The sequence below is a fragment of the Pagrus pagrus genome (assembly GCF_965226575.1).
Source record: "Pagrus pagrus genome assembly, chromosome: 7".
NCBI lineage: Eukaryota > Metazoa > Chordata > Actinopteri > Spariformes > Sparidae > Pagrus > Pagrus pagrus.
The window spans coordinates 24,252,888-24,269,613 of NC_140191.1; the positions used below are offsets into that span (position 1 = coordinate 24,252,888).

Consider the following 16,726-nt stretch of genomic DNA (forward strand, 5'->3'; position numbering starts at 1 on the left):
AGAATTATATGTCATATTAATGCATTTTATATAGCTTTTTATTAAGCACATGTGAATGTAATTAAGTTATTGTGACATCAGAAGCCATTTTATGTCCATCTAATTCCCCTCACATGGTTTTTTTCTTCTTTCTTTTTGCCTGAGGAAGGTCAGAACACTGATCTCATGTGTCTTTCTATTGTAGTTTCTTGTCCAGAATCTCTCCCACCATCAACAGATTGATGTTTATAATCTACATGCGTGTGTAGGTTTGAAAGCACGACATGTCCTACTTCCTCTGCTTCATTACATACAGTTAGAAACCGTGGACATAAACTTGCCATCCCTGAAATCCTAAAAATTCAGACTTTCAGAACTTTCTCAGGCGATGCTGAATCTGAAATGCTTTGGCAGCATTTCTGAATTAATTGTGGTTGTTTTGTGTGTTAAAATTCAGTTCCAGCACGCATTATAAGTCTTCAATATTTTACATTGGCAGACCTCTCCTTCTCCCTCGTACTTCTGTCTGTCTCTCTCTCCCTTTCTCCCTCTTTTATACACATGCATAACTGCACATGCATACACAAAATCACTCAACCTCTCTCTCTCTCTTTCTCTCTCACGCTCGTTCTCTCTATCTCTCTCTCCCCTCGTCCTCCTACCTTTGGTGTGTTTTGCATGGTGCCTGGCTGTTTAGAGGCAGTATGCATATGTATGGGCGAGACGGTGGATCGTGACGGGATCTGACATGCGGGGACAAGATCAAAGCGCTCCATCTGATCCCATAAAAACAGACGCAAACCCTCCTCTCATCCTTACAAAACCCCCACTGATAGTCAACTCTGCCAGCCCTGACTCCTCCATCTTCTCTCCTCTCCTCCTGCCTTTTTTTTCCTCTCTCTCTCTCACTCTCTCTCTCTCTCTCTCTCTCGTTTCTCCCTCCATCCCAGCATGCCGCGTGCCCACGTCAAGGCCTGCCTGCCTGCCTGCCTGCCTGCCTGCCTGCCTGACTTTGCGATTACGCCCTGTGATAAACAATGGCCCGTTTAGCTCATAAAGCAGGAGTGTTGTGCATAATGCTTACAATAAAAGATAGCATCTCTTCACTCATCTTATTTACCTCTCCCACGGTGGCATGGGCGACGAGCTGTTCTATAAATACCGCAGGGAGGAAGGAAGGGGAAGGAAATACAGATGCAGACATACATCTGGTGGTCAAATAAAGTCGCTGCCAAGTCGCTTGATGAGAACGAGAGGAAAACAGGCCCGTTTAAATATGCATTTGAGCTTAGAGCCAGGTGATAAAGGCGCCATTTTAAAGCTGCTCCATCCTTCCTGGTAAGTGAGCTTAAAATGTCCTCTCAACTAGCGCAGGACGACATCCATATCACGTGTAGATTCATCTTCGTGGAACATATAGATTGATACGGAAGCCAGGACACATTTTTCCTCTCTATCTCTCCCTCCTCTCCCCACCTCCCCATCTTTAATTCCCTCCTTTCTCTCTTCTCCCTCCCTCCCTCTCGTTCTCCTTTGCCCCCCCCTACTCCCTTCTTTCAGTAAGGAAGATGTATGAGTTTGAATTATTGATTCAGACACATGCTACATGCTGCTTGGAGTCATTATTTGTTCAGGTGAGTGTCATGCAGCTCGCTATGAAACAGATACCACGGGGATTAAGCGACACAATCAGGACTTAAAGACAGCCGCCCTCCCTAAAATAACATGGCCCTCGCTGCAAGACGAATGCTCCCCAAAACCCGACTTCATTTGTTTATGACTCGCACATTAGTCATTCTGCGCCTAAATTATAGCGCGGGGGTAAAGATTAATTCAAGCACGGGCGTTTTCTATTGTTTCCTACTCGTGTGTGTGTGTTTCTTGAAGCCTAATAACACAGCAGATGAATATAGGTGCAAACATCCTACACATTGATAAAAAAAAAACAACAACAACACAGCTTTCGTTGGGTGGTAGGCGTTAGCAGGAAGAATAGACAGATGTCCAGAGTAAAAAAAGAGCGGCAGGCATAGTCACATTTTTGTCCTGATATCAAAAGGAGGCTTTTGGCTCCGTACAACAAAACAACACGTGATTAATCAAGCTTTTTGCATTTATTGGATTGATACTGACTATCTGAAGCAGAGCGAGTTGCTAATGTTGATTATGTGAGCAAAGATTAGAGGGACGTGTTTTTGCAGAGAAGTTAAGATGGAGGGAGGCTCGGATACAGGAGCCTTAAGAGAGAGGCGGGAGGTAAAATGTTGCTAACTGTTCATTTAGCCCTGGCTAAGTGGTCAGGGACGCTGGACAGGTGAACTCTATTCTCCCCACTGGCCCTGCGGGGTGTGTATGTGTGTGTGTGTGGACTGTAACAGAATTTCTCTAGTCCTCTGGGCCCTGGTGCAAAGCAGAGAATAAATGGTGGAGGTGGCAGGCCAGGACAGAAAAATCAATGCCTGCTTATACAGACATGACACACCAGCAGCCAACTGCATTCTGTGTGTGCGTCGTGTGTATATGTGTGTGTGTGTTTGGGCGTAGATGTACAGCGCGCAGCCATAAGGCCCCGCGCTCTGTGGGTGCGTGCGCGAGTACCCAGCAACCTCCATTTCCTTTCTCACAGGGTAGATTGTCCAGCATTTTACGTCAGCTTTGGGATCAGTAAATAACTCTTCGTTTTTTTCCCCCTCCTCCTCCTCCTCCTCCTCCTCCTCCTCCTCCTCATTCCCCTCTGCCTCCGTTCTTCACCTGCAGGAAGTTTGAATGCGACTTGTGCGACCGCTCCTTCAGTGAAAAATGGGCCCTGAACAACCACATGAAACTGCACAGTGGGGAGAAGCCGTATAAGTGCGCCTGGCCATCCTGCCACTACGCCTTCCTCAACCTGTCAGCCATGAAGGACCACTACAGGACACACACTGGTGAGAGACACTGAGAGCTGTAACCTCCACATTGAACTGTTAGTGCTGCGACACATCGACTGACACCCTAAACTGCACAAATTCATGAGTTTTGCCTCTTTCTTTTTTCTTTTTTTTTCTAACAGGCAAACAGTTTTTTTATGAGTGAGAGACAGAAGGTTATTTATTAAGACTATACTTGGATCAGACATAATGTACTTCTTCATTCCTCTTTAGCCCGTAGACTGTTTAACAAAATGAAGTTTATGTGTTAACTGTGAAAATCTCACATTAATTATGAATCTTCACAGCTTTGTTTGGAAAAAATATCCACACGTTTTTGGCCGATAATTGCCCTGACTTGTCCATCTGTACTGATTTTCAACATCCAGAGAAAGTCGAGAACTAGTTCTTGGCGGTCTTGCAATGCAGACACTCTTGTTAGATGGTTAAACCCTTACGTCCTGATCGCGGCATCACAATTATATTATGTTATATCAGCCAATTATATTTGAATAGAGACAATTAATAGCCAAAAAGAGAAAGGGAAAAAGATGTTTGGAATTAATGTTTGTTTTTGTTTTCTGCCATCCTCCACACTTGGAGGGTTTCTTGATGAGGGAATAGAGGTAGTGTGTGTATTCCCCACATCCAACTGGTTGTCATGTGTATTTCCTCAAAATCCATCTGGTCAGCAAGTGTGTGTGTTCTCCAAACCCAGCTGGTCAGCGAGTGTGTGTTCATCAAATCCATCTGATCCTCAAGAGTGTGTTTTCCCACATTAAACCGGTCCAGTGTGTGTTCATCTGTGATTACAAACTAGATAAAAGGGACAAATTCACATAAATGTTGGTAGTGTCTCAAAATCAGTCTCAAGACCACTTTTAGAAGGTCCTGGTCTCAGAATCGAACACATTTTTACTTGGTCTTGTCTTGCTCTCAGACAAAGAGAACTGCAGGGTTATGACTGTATTAAATAATTATTAATACAGTACTTGTTGGTGGATGGTAGAACATGAAAAAGGTAGTGTTGAATAAAGATGGTTAAGTTGAATTCAGCTCCTTAGTGTGTATTTGTATTTGCTCATAGAAAAGAAAGTACATTTCCCACATATAAAATGTACCTCTGCAATGATTTTTGATTACTTCAACAAAAGATTTGTCATGGTACACTTATACACACATACATATATATTGTATATGGCAAAAAAGTGGTTAAGGATAAAGGAAAACTTCTTTAGTTTTCTCTGTTTTTTATGGGAATGTGGATATTTCAGATCATTTTGAGGAGTGCCACTGGTTTGAATGTTCCACATCCTAACGTACGTGTGTCATGCAGTATTGGATGTGTACTGGTCTGGTTTTGGTCTGAACACCTCAAAGTCTTGGTCTCATCTTCGTCTGGATACACTCTGGTCTTGGTCTTTACTCTGCCTCGCTCTGCCTTGATCTTGGTCTTAACTTGGTCTTGGTTTAGGTGGTCTTGACCACTACACAGAATTTCGGTCGTTGTGGTGTTTAATTATTCCACTTTGATTGAAAAAAGATTATATTACTCTTTTATTAGATCATAGATCAGATCAAAGTTTCAATGGTTTGTAGCAATTTTATTTCAAAAGCTCATTTTTATTCTCTTTAAAGCCGGGGAGTATGTTGCGAATGTTGTTGATACAACTACAAATGCAGGAGGTAAATTTATTTTACTCTCCTTTCTAACCTTAATTAAATCTAATATTTAAATGTAAACCGTAGAGCTTTGCGACAAACCAGTGTGATAATCACCAACTGGATAGTTTACACTTGTTCTTCATCACCAGTATACTGGTACTGGAGCTGTATGAGAGCGTAAATCAGTGGATATTTTTCTTGTCTTTTTTTTTTGTACATGCAGTGCCTTTTCTTTCCAATTCCATCCTTTCATTTCTGTAGGTACAGTACAGTACACTGTGGGACTGTACTGAGTCATGTTTTTTTACTTACTAAAAACTTTGGATAGACAGATGGTGCGGTGGGCGGTGGGAGGATACTGTCTTGAATAATAGCCCCTCGATAGGAGCCCAAGTCAGCCTCTCTGAAAGTGTCTTTATGCTGCAGCCCAGCAGTTTCCCCTCGGCCTCAGTAATGTCCCACACACAGCTCCTTGATGCCCTTTTAAGTCAATGACAGAAGCAGCAGCAGCCAGTGGCCTGACAGCCTGACTGAGCGCTTGCAGGAGAGCCCTCCATCCGTCACGGGTGCCTGCTGTGTGTGTGTGTGTGTGTGTGTGTGTATATGTGTCTGTGTGTGTGCGTGTGCGTGCGCGCGCACGCGCTGAGTGTAAGACTTGCTGGATGTTATTTTAAATGTGTTTTAACAGTGATGTAACGTCAAGGCGCCTCTGACATAATTAGACGTTTTATTTTCATTTGTTTCCAGCCCTCATCATTCCCCATCAGGCGGCTGCTGTCACACTGTCACCTAGCTGTCACCTGGAGAGGCGTGTGGTGGTGGTGGCGGTGGTGTGTGCGTGCATGTCTTTGTGTGAATTTGGCAGGAAGAAACACAGACTTGAAGAGAGTGAGTGAAGTGATTGAGATCGAAACAGGAAAGTGGGAAAACAAGACAGCCTGAAAGATCAAGGGTGACCAAGTATGAACATGTGAAAATAGGGAAATTAAGATTGAACCTGAAACAACCTCATTTTAGTGAGCTACAAGACCTGACTTGATTAGCAACACCCCAAAAAAATCTAACACAATTTGCTCTAGCATGACCCCCCGACTCTCCTTTGCTGGGTTGTAATTGGTGCAGGGTTGGACGGTTAGCTACAGCTACACAATCACTGCAATCACATTCCAGCAGCCAACCTGACACACTGAAATATTATCTGCATGTGTGTGATCTGTTTAAAGGTTATAAATCGGCTCCTTCACGGCACTAAGATGCAATACTAATAAAATAAGTAGGAGATTTTAAAGTTGAGCTAATCTTTCCAGGGAACAGAGCAGTCAGTAATGGAGGGGATGTGAGTTACAGTGTGTGTGTGCGTGTGTGTGTGTGTGTGTGTGTCTGTGTGTGGGTTATGTACGGGCTTGCAGGACGATGACTAACTGGGGAGTTTGTACTGCAGCTGAGTCTAATGATACACACATCCAGCTCATTTGTTGGAACTGTAAAATTCCAAGTGAAGAAAAACTCAAAGCACTATCCCTCCACCAAGAACTTCATCAGAGTTGCAAGTTTTGAGTGAGTTAGTCCTGGTCAAGTGTGTGTAATTGGTTCATAATCCCTTAAAATAACATTTCTAATCCCTCAGTGTAGCACGAGTCAGTGTTGTGATCTCATGCTGAAACACCACGAGACAGATTGATCTTAGGTTGACCTCTGGGACCAGTAAGTTAGGAAACAGTAGTCACAGAAAGGTGCATATTCAAAAAATTATGTACATACAAAAGACATTAGACACTTATTGAGGTGGTGAACACGAGGCTGTAGTAAGAGTAACAATGTAGTTTCTTTATTCACATGTTCTCTACATGGATTATCAGCTGATTATGAGGCTTACTTCTTTGCCTGCGACGTGTAGGTTTAGCCTCAGTCTTTTAGCATGTAGCTATCAAGTGCATCAAATTAAAGACTCTTACAGGGTTGTACTTTTGAATAAAGGAGCGGTTGAAACCTTAAAAAGTCCACAGAAGATGGCATTTTCTATTAAATAATTGAGTAAATGTTACTGTAGCTTAATGAGCTAACTTGCTACAGCTGTTAAAATTTGCTGGCAACAGTTGTCATTGTAGCCGACAAACTCATGGTTGCTGGCTTAAGTTAGAGAAGCCTGCTTTTATCTTCCTCTGTCTGAGATCCAAGTATTGTTTATTGTGATTTTATTGTTTTTATAATTGACTGAACATTTCTCGTGGTACATTTTTCTCCATTATCATTTTAAACTTGATGTGTTCCATGTGAAAGCGGGAAGCTTGACAGCCTTAGCAATGATAAAGGGGGACGGGGCTTTGCAAATAGTCAGTTAAGCTATAAACACTTGATAAAAACAAACTCAACAACGTATATATTGTGTATTTGCACCCTTAACTTCATCATAGTCGAAGTGGGAAAAAAAGACTAAGAAGCCTCTAATGGAAATTGTCAAATTTTATCATCCTGTGGATTGAGTTGCTGGCTGTGACATGCGCGAGCCCCCCTCCTCAAAAGAGAAAAAAAAAAGTTAACACCTCCGCTCTCCTTCTCCTGCCTCTAACGGGATTCATTGTTCCTCCCTGATTTGTGTGTTTTTTATGTTAATCACTCCCTCCTCATACACCAGTCGTGTCTGAGGCAGCGGGAGGAGGGCGGGGGTTGGGGGATTCAGTGGTCGTCAGCCGCCAGGGTCATTTGTAACGGCTGATGAATGAGCGACTCAAATAAATAAATAAGTGCACTGCATCTGACCCACCCAGCTTTTCCCAGGCTCTTGGGCGTTGTGGGGAGTGGGGAGGGAGGGGAGGGGGCTAGAGGAGGGTTGAACACAGCGACAGGGCCACAATTGATTTCCTCATTGCTTCAGTTTGTCGCTTAATCTGGCGATATGCTGATAAATCTTCGCACTTTGTCAATTAATTTCCCTGAAAAATGAGACCCAAAATGGCGAGCACATCAATACAGCAGCGGATTCCGTGTCAAAAATTAAGCGGTAAAATTAATTGCCCTCCCATTCGCTCCTGCTAAAACATAACTAATGAGGGAGGCAATTATAGCTGCATGCAGACGCCTCCGGGGTTATTTAAAACACACACACACACACACACACACACACACACACACACATACACATATATATATTCACACACACATGCAAAGAGAGGTTGTATATTTTGACTTCAAAGTTCTTTTATTGTCTCGCAATAAGGAATATTTAATTCAAGTGAGGGGTGGAGGGCTGAGGTGTATCATGGGAACAAAAGAGAAGCGATGAGCTGATATTCAAATTGCCAAAAAAGTTTAAGGGCTCTCACTGCACATTAGCAGGGAAGGTAGTTTTTAGGGCATTTTCGTGTCTGGAACCAGACTTTGGGTGCACTGGGTCGTGCAGTTGTTTTTGACTCATAGCTTGATTCGTGCCTTCACCACTGCAAGGGTTCAGCTGAGGATTGATGTAACACTAACCCCTAGCTCAGGTAAGAGTAAGACTCCAGGTTGAGGCTGATAACTGTGGTTTTAGGGTTAATATTGCATAAGGATAAAGTTTAAGGTCAGGGTTAAGCGTTATTCGCATACCGATAAAAGGCCGAGGTCAATGTGAATCAGGAATGACTGAAGTCAATGCAGGGCTGTGTTGTGGGTCGGGGGGCTTCCATGCTGCTTCAGATCCTCCAGTGTTGACAGCATGTCACTCTTGTGCTACCCCACCTCGCCTTCCCCACCCAGGTCCTCCAAGGGCTCACCGCCGCAGAACAGCAGATGAAAAGCACACATGTAATTTATCGCCAACGTTTCCTCCTCAAGAATAATTGTGGCGACCGCGGCTGGGCGCAGGGATCGATGGCTATGGATTTTTCTGTGGTGGGGTCTTGTAGCGTTGGGCGTAATGAGAGATGGAAGGGAGGGAGGAGAGGAGAGGAGGCGGGGAGGAGGGACCGGTGCTGTTTTTCTGATAGGGAGAAAAGGTCTGACCAGATCCTCAGTAACTATTCTAGAGTTTAGAGACACAGAGTTAAGAAGAGTTTTTGTTGCTTCGTTTTTACGTCAAAAGCTCCGAAATCTAATTCTTGCAACATACCGGATCTTACATGAACACAGAATGATCTGCCAGAGTTAGAACAGTTTTGGATAATATGCATGGCCAATACAATATCAACTTATATAATCAGTTTGTCTGTTCCCACAATCATTTTCACTAATAGAGAGTCATGGAGAGACGTATATAAAAGTTGAAATTTCTTTCAAATTGTTGCTGAAGACGTGCTGAGAATGTGCGAGAACTTTGTGCTTAATCGACTGCTATCATGTTTCGGGCAGATGTGGAACCATTTTGCGTTACGTTGATCTCTGGGATGTCTTCTTTCTTCCTTTTCTGTTTGTGCAACGCAGTGTGCAGCAAAAACTATCACATTTTCACATTCTGTGATATTGTTTTGCCAGAAACATCAGACATCAGGTGTTGAGAACAGTTAACGTAAAGGGTGATTTTCATGCGGCCACAGAGTGGAGCAGAACGGACATTTATTTCTATGAGAATTTCTATGAGTTCCTTTAAAGGCCATTCACACTGGGATTACAGAGTGAACCTGTATGAATTGGCTAACGAATGCACCTTTTAAAGGCTGTTTTTCTCCCCTCTAAGTGGCACTGCATTAAAACTCTTCTCACAGTCGAGTGGCTTTAAATGGGTGTAATAGAAGAAACTTGAGGCTGCTTTGTCTCTGCGGACTCAGTGAAAGCTGCTATCTGTGCAGAAGAGGAGCAGAGCACCACTGAGGCCCAGCTGGAAGAGTCACCCAAATGTGTTAGCAGTGTGTGGCGAGAGCTGGAGTTCAACATCAGCATTTAGATGAATATTTAAGTGATGCGGCTTGTGTCTGTATGTTAGTGTGCGGTACCTGCGGTGTGTCAATGTATGTGCCGGCACACAACATGCGCATGTGTGGAAATGTGTTACTAGCACGCCACATGCAGTTTGATTTGTGTGTCAGTATGTTGGAATATCTGCATGTCTGCGTGTGTGTACGTGTGTGTGTGTGTGCACATCTGTGTCCATCCTCTAAACGTGTTTGTATGTGCACATGCATGTGATTCCCTGAGTGAGTCTTATCACAAATGTGTGCGCAGGAGTGTGTGACTGCCTGTGTGCACTGGCAGAGAGAAAGAGGGAGGTAGAAAGAGAGCGAGGGAGACCATGATGCTGTTAATGACAGAGCCAGATGCAGGGGAGAGAGGAGGAGTGTAAAAAAGCTCTCCACGCTCCCCATCTGGAAGGCATCGCCCCCAAATGAAGTTGTACAAAACCATCCCATTGATAATAAAGCTAATTTTTATGGCTCTGACAAGTATGTAATTATGTTCAGCGGTGCTTTTCAGATTTTATCACAGTCAATAAACCACACTGGCAATTTCCCGTCCCCCATTTGACATATTTACACGGATCCATCTGATTGGAGGAATTAGTTAGCTGTGAGAGCTCTGATGGATATACACTAGTGATCTGTGACTTCTGCTTGGCTCATCTGTTAGCCAACTAGACCCGCTGCTCATCTGTTCCGTCTGTCTTTTCCTTTTTCTCGCTTTCTGCCTTCCTCCTCCTTCACACATTTCTCCAAATCCATTAATACCTTTCCTTTTTTCTTTGTCTTTACTCGAGCTCTCACATCCTTGCTCAATGGCACCTCGGCAGCAGTTCTGATAGAAGAGTGGTATAACTCAAAGGATTCATGTATATTCATAAATCCACTTCAGTCGCTTATTGCCAGCCCACGATATCTGAGGTTGTAATACTATTTAATTGCATTTGTTTTGTTATGTCAGTGCAACTTTACAATTAAAAGGTGTCGGTGACAGATTAATTATACTGAGGCAGACGGAGGGAAAACAACTGAAATAAGACAAACGTCATGAGTTGTGCGTCGCTTCACTCGCTCATGTGAAGGATTCCAGCAGGCAGCAGGTTATTTCATTATTGATGACATTGTTTTCATTTGCAGTGTCATAATAAGCTTGATCCTTATGCGCATCAACATGTAGGTTGCACGTCATACATATGAAAAATATAAACATGTTGTCTTTTAATTTGACATAGTTTAATGAGGTCAATCAGAATGAACAACCCTGTCAAGGTTTGATGTCTTTTCACAGTTTCAGCATCTAGAAATATCCTGTTTTTGTGTTGGTTTTCAAGATGGATGTAACTCTAGGTAACATTAAAACTGACATGCTCATTTCCAAGAGGACCTTGGAATCATTAAAGTCCAATAAAAAATATTTTTTCTTGTGTTAAAACTTATTCTTTTAGCGGTGGCTTCTGCTTCTATCAGTTATCAACACTTTGTACTAAAGTAATTATGGATTTCATGGATATCCAGACTTTTTCCCTTGGGCGGCTAAAACTGGGACTTAACGGTGGGCCACGAGCTAAAAGCAAACATCTATTGTATTATATTGTTAAGCTGTAAAAAGGTACCTGTATCCCAAGTCTATGAAAAATATTTAGGGCTGCTGTAAGTGATATATTGTTTATTAAAATAAGTGTAAAATATCCCTATATTCCAACAGTAATCAGTGTTATAGAGGGTTTGGTCGGTAACTCATGTCTCTCCTCCCCCTGCTCATGCAGCAAAAGAGAAAAGAAATGTTCTGGTATCCCTGCCCACTTTATCCAATCAGGACAGAGAACTCTTTAAAGAGGCGTTCGTGAACACAGAGAGCAGGTTCCCCCTGTTTGCTGCCATGTGTAGCGATTGCTGTGCATTCATGTGGTGACGTAGAGAGGAGGGAGGGGATCGCTGAGTGCAAAACAGACAGGAAGTTAGCTCAAATGATGGCAACACTTATAGCTGCTTTAATAGAAACTGTACATGTATGAACAACAAGTTAAACAGCACAAACAGTTATAATTGTATAAATTTTTTACATTTTTTATTCGCTTGAAACATTTGGCAGGCCATATTCAATCTCATGGCTGCCTTACCTTGGCACCCAGGGCCCCCCTTTGAGCGGCCCTGGGTTAGATAATCAGACAGGTTGTAAACAAGCCAAGAGTTTATTTAGAGAAAACTTAGAAAACAAAACAAAATGTGAGTCCTCATTGCATAGAAAAGCGTGTGCGCACAACCACATCAAGTATGGTCGACAGCTGATCAAGGTCAAAGACTATTAACTGTGATGGATGTTTACAACGGCCATTTTGGGTGATTTCACAGTTCTCCTTGGGGTTTATTTAGTATGAGTGTTTAACTGCTTTTCTTCTTCTCTTAATCTGTTTTCGACAGGAGAGAAGTCTTATCTGTGTGACCTGTGTGGTTTTGCTGGTGGCACAAGACACGCCCTCACCAAACACAGGCGCCAACACACAGGTAAGCCGCAACGCACGCATCCTCAACTCACACCGTAAAGTAATCTAAGCGCACACACGGACTGTCGCACGTGTGGACCTTCATAATCTCGGACGGTGATTGACACTTCAAGATCTGAAACACCACAATATTTTTTTTTCCCACATAGTTTTAGCAACTGTTTGCTGTCTCTCACACACACATACACACACATATACACACACAGAGGCACATCAGTGTGACATGCTGCTGTCAGTGATAGGCATGTGTACCAGTATGGCTGACTGAATCTGAGATTTTTAATTTCAGTTATCATTTCACCATGTCATTCTGTCGCTTAGGGAAATTGCATTTTTCAGATAGGCTGTCAATAACGAGTGCTTTTTTGGAAATTGGGGTAGTGAAACAAATACTGTTCTTAACCGTTGTCTGGCAGGCGCCCAAGGATCAAGAATCCTGTTATAAATATTCATTTAGGTTTTCATAATTCATTTTGTTTGCTCCTCAGTTTTTTTCTGCTATTTCCCCTCGAAACCTCCATTTTCCATCCTCCTCTCCTGTGTTGACATATGTCAATTCCACAGATTTAGCTGCATATTCAAATCTGTTGTCACACAGCTGCATATGAAGAGAGAGAGAGGGCTGACAGAGTTTTCTTGTCAGAGTTTGACTTAGACACATTTTTTAAAGGCCACTGCTAACGCTAACATTCCCATGATGTAACTTTTCTAAAGACAACATTGTGTCTCTATTTAAAATCTTAAAATATTCCCCAAATTTATAAGGACTAAGTGTCTAATGCTATTCTTATCCGTATGGAAATGTCGCTGAACACTGCAAGAGTCAATCAAATGCCATGTCAGGTTTGGCAGCTCTGTGAAGCAGGGTGAGGTTTTATTGCAGGTTTTAAACACTGACATCACCGAAGCTGTGGAGTAAAATACTCCCTCACTACTCGGGTCTGCCATCTGAAATAAAGAATAATTAAAAGTACAAACCTCTGCCAGCTCCGAACAATGTTCCAGCTTGCTGTTACACGTCCAGACATCAGCCCTGCCATTTTGATTTTAAGTTAAATTGATACGTTGACCCTGTGAGCGTGGCCTTACAATTTAGAATCAAGTCTCTTTTTCTCTAAGATTAATGACTTTGTGTCAGATATGGTAATTATCCATCATCTAATGATAGAAATCTCCCATCTGGTTTTCCATTAAAATCTAACTCATTATATTTCATAGAAATGCATATTTGAGTAATAAACATATCCTGCTGACAGACGGATAAACTGTCTCCAGATCACAACTTTAACACAGCATATTGTCCTTACACTGTTTACGGGACACCTTAACGATACCATATCGGCTTGGCAGGCTCACTCTGTGCTCTGCAACAAATACCCGAGTGGCCAATAGAAGCGACGTAGCCAGCCATACACGGAAGGCAAAATTGAGGAGCAGCTAATATCGTGTGTGTTTGAATTCACTGATTGTTTAACACAAGTTTACGCTTTTATCAAGACCTCAGAAGGAGAAAACCTATCTTGGAAAAACATTTCCAACCAACTAGGCATATCAGGCAGGTGTGTTTTAACAGGTAGCCTGTAGGTAGGCAATATGTGTAGCCTCTATGATCAGCTTGTATGGTTCACAATGTGTTCCCCCTCAACAGCTCTACCAACTTAATAACGCTTCGTGCACTGTGACATTCCTCAGCACCGGGTCAGATGTGATCTGAACCCAGCAGCAAGCTCAAATCACGTTTTGTCTGAAAGGGCCTTTACACTCAAATTGACAGATCGTTCCCTTTCAGCTCTTACTCTTCAATTATTAACTACTTTGAGTGTTCACTTACCAACAGACAAATAACCCCTGAAATGGCTTTAATTAAACAGAAATGTCAGCTCTTCAAGTCATTTCAATTCTTCAATAGATGCAAACTCTTGTTAATAGTCTTATAAGCAAGCACACTTTACATCTTTTTCAGATAATGTAGCTTTTCTAATTAAACAGTAGATTTTTAACTATTTATAGCTCTGTTTTGTCAGGAAAGTATGTTTTTGCCAGCTTTGTTTCTGTCATTAATTGGTCTCCAAATCAATCCCACACAGCATCGTGAACAATGAAAGGTCCGATGTGTGGGATTTAGGGGGATCTATTGGCAGAAATGGAATGAGATATTAATAATCATGTTTTCATTAGTGTATAATCACCTGAAACGATCATTCTGAAAAGAATTGTTGTGTTTTTGTTACCGTAGAGTGAGCCTTCTATAGCTAAGGAGGAAGCATGTCCTCTTTCATTCAGTCCGCCATGTTGCAGAAGTGCTAAAATTGGACTTATGGGTCCAGCAACATAGTGTTACATATTAGCCAAACCATGTCAGCTGTAGCCTTCTAACTGGATTTATACGTTGTGTCTGTGCATGTTTATCAATGAAAACACTGATGTCATCTCGGTTTCACCTTCGTTGTCTGTCACTTATCTTTTCACTACAGGAGAGAGACCCTTCAAATGTAAGCTCTGCAACTTCGCCTCCACCACGCAGTCCCACCTATCGCGGCACAAACGTGTTCACACCGGGGAGAAACCGTACCGCTGCCCCTGGTGCGACTACAGGTACCGGCTCATTGACTAGCCCACGGTTGGTGGCGCTGATGGCTGCCACCATGGCACTGATGATCAGGGGGTTGATAGGTGGGGGTAGGATGGGGCTGTGGGGGGTATATAAGTGAGTGAGTGTGATGGTGAGAAAGCAGGTGGCATTGTAGGGTAGTTTGGAGGGATGGGGGGGCGGTGTTAATGCTAGAAGCTTTGTGTGTGTGCGTGTGTGTGTGTGTGTGTGTGTGTGTGTGTGTGTGTGGAGGGTGGGTGGTAGAGGTGGAGGGCAGACAGGTCTAATCTCCACAGCATGGCTCCATCTCATCACTCTGCCATCATCAACAGGCCCAGCTAGATTTCTCCCCCAACACACACATACACACACGCACACTGTCTCTCACGCACATACACACAATGTCACTGTCACTGGCAGGTCCCTGTCATTAAAACACCATCATACCACATCAGTAATTACACAGGAAATTGTCGGTGAAATTGAAAAAGTTTTGGCTGGCGTTGCACATCTCCATCTCTCTCTCTCTCTCTCTCTCTCTCTCCCTACATCCCTCCCTCTCTCTCTCTCGCCCTGTGCTTCCTCGTCAGGTTGTGGCAGAAGAGTGTGAAAGGGAATGATCTCAAACCCATCATTGGTTTTAGATGTACTCTTCATTCGTTTTTTCCCCTCTGTGACAAAGTCATTTCGGCAGCTTGCTACACCTGCTCCGCTGCAGTGAAGCGCTCCACTCATCTCAAGTCTTTTGTAAGCAGTCCAACTCAGAAAAAAATGAAAAGCTGAGGTGTAATAATTGTCGTCGGGCTATTATTTAGCAATTATCAATGGATTATCTCACCTTGGACCGAAAGTTATCATGAAGTATCTCTTGACTGTAGCAATTAAGGATGGAGAAGTGTAGTGTAACTGACACTGTTTGATTTAAGATGATTTTTATGTCTTAATGATTACATGTGACATTTCACTGCAAGAGAGGGCCGCATCCCGTCCTTTATTTGCTTGTTTTAGTTGAACTACAGTGTTTGTATGCCAATATATGATTGGATAGTTTCAATGGCAGAAAAGCGGCATGGCTCAAGGGGTGACAGTGACAGTGGGGCCCACCACTTTGGTCCAGACTGAATTAGCTCACTAACTATTGGTTGGAGTGGGCTAAGACTTTATACAGATATTTTTTTTTTGGTTCCAAGAGAATGAATGCCACTGACAACTGTGGTCCACTGACTTTTAGTGTAGTGGAAACAAGAGTTGACAGTTTTGTTTGTTAGTATGTCTCTTTTGTGTAGACGTTCATGATGCCCAGAGGATGACTTTGGCGATCCTCTCATTTTTTATCAAGCACCACCAGCAAATCAGAGTTTTAACTTATCCAGCACAATACCTTAACTACTGCAAAACATTATACAGATATTCATGGTTTCCAGAGGATAAATCCTGCTGACTTAAATGTTATGGACTTCAGTCAGTTAGCATCATTATCAGGTCATTTTTCCCCCCAGTTCTTTGGTTTTTGACCAAAAACATGCAAAGCTGAGATTGTTATTGTGAGCATGTGAGTATGCTGACGTTATAAATACATCATCACAGAGCTGCTAGCATGGCTGTAGGCTCTTACTCTTGTTAGATTGGAACAGCTGATATTTATAAAATATCTAAAATTTGCAAACTGCAAGAATTTGTTGTTTTGGCCAGAATGCCATTCTTGCTATGGCAGACACTTAAGCTCAAGAGCAAAGAAACCCTGAACACTGAAGTATGAAGAAGACACCATCTTGCATGCTTGTACTTGTTAAACTGAAGTCTTATTGCGATACGTATTATTGACAAGTGAAATGAAACTATTTTCCAGAAATTGCTTAGAGTCTTAGCGTAGTTATTTTTTAACACACAAACACTGACTGCAACTTGTGACTGCCATCGTTCCAATGTGAAATAGCCATAAACTGTCAGAAAGCAGAACAGTTCAGCTAAAGTATTCAGTTAATATATTTAAAGGATGGATGCAACTATTGATGCTCATTAAATCTGTGCAAATTTAATCCGTGTAAATTAAGTTTAAATTGGTGAATTAAAAAAATAAGTGATTCTGGTAAGTTAAATATGAAGAGGGAATCTTTTTTGAGCATCTGCATGTTTAAATAAAAACATCAGTCTGTGGCACCAGTGGCAATATGATATCTTGCTTCCTCTTACGATATATTACCGCATCAATAT

General features: G+C 42.4%; 1 protein-coding gene across 3 annotated transcripts in view; it reads left to right on the top strand.

Annotated features, from left to right (window-relative positions):
* znf407 (zinc finger protein 407) overlaps nt 1-16,726 on the top strand; it is a 158,713-nt gene that overhangs the window by 90,927 nt on the left and 51,060 nt on the right. For all 3 annotated transcript variants that reach the window (XM_084356297.1, XM_084356299.1, XM_084356298.1), the window contains exons 6-8: nt 2,737-2,903; nt 11,840-11,923; nt 14,397-14,517. In XM_084356297.1, the coding sequence (XP_084212423.1) occupies nt 2,737-2,903; nt 11,840-11,923; nt 14,397-14,517 (372 nt within the window). The remainder of the gene's footprint in view (nt 1-2,736; nt 2,904-11,839; nt 11,924-14,396; nt 14,518-16,726) is intronic.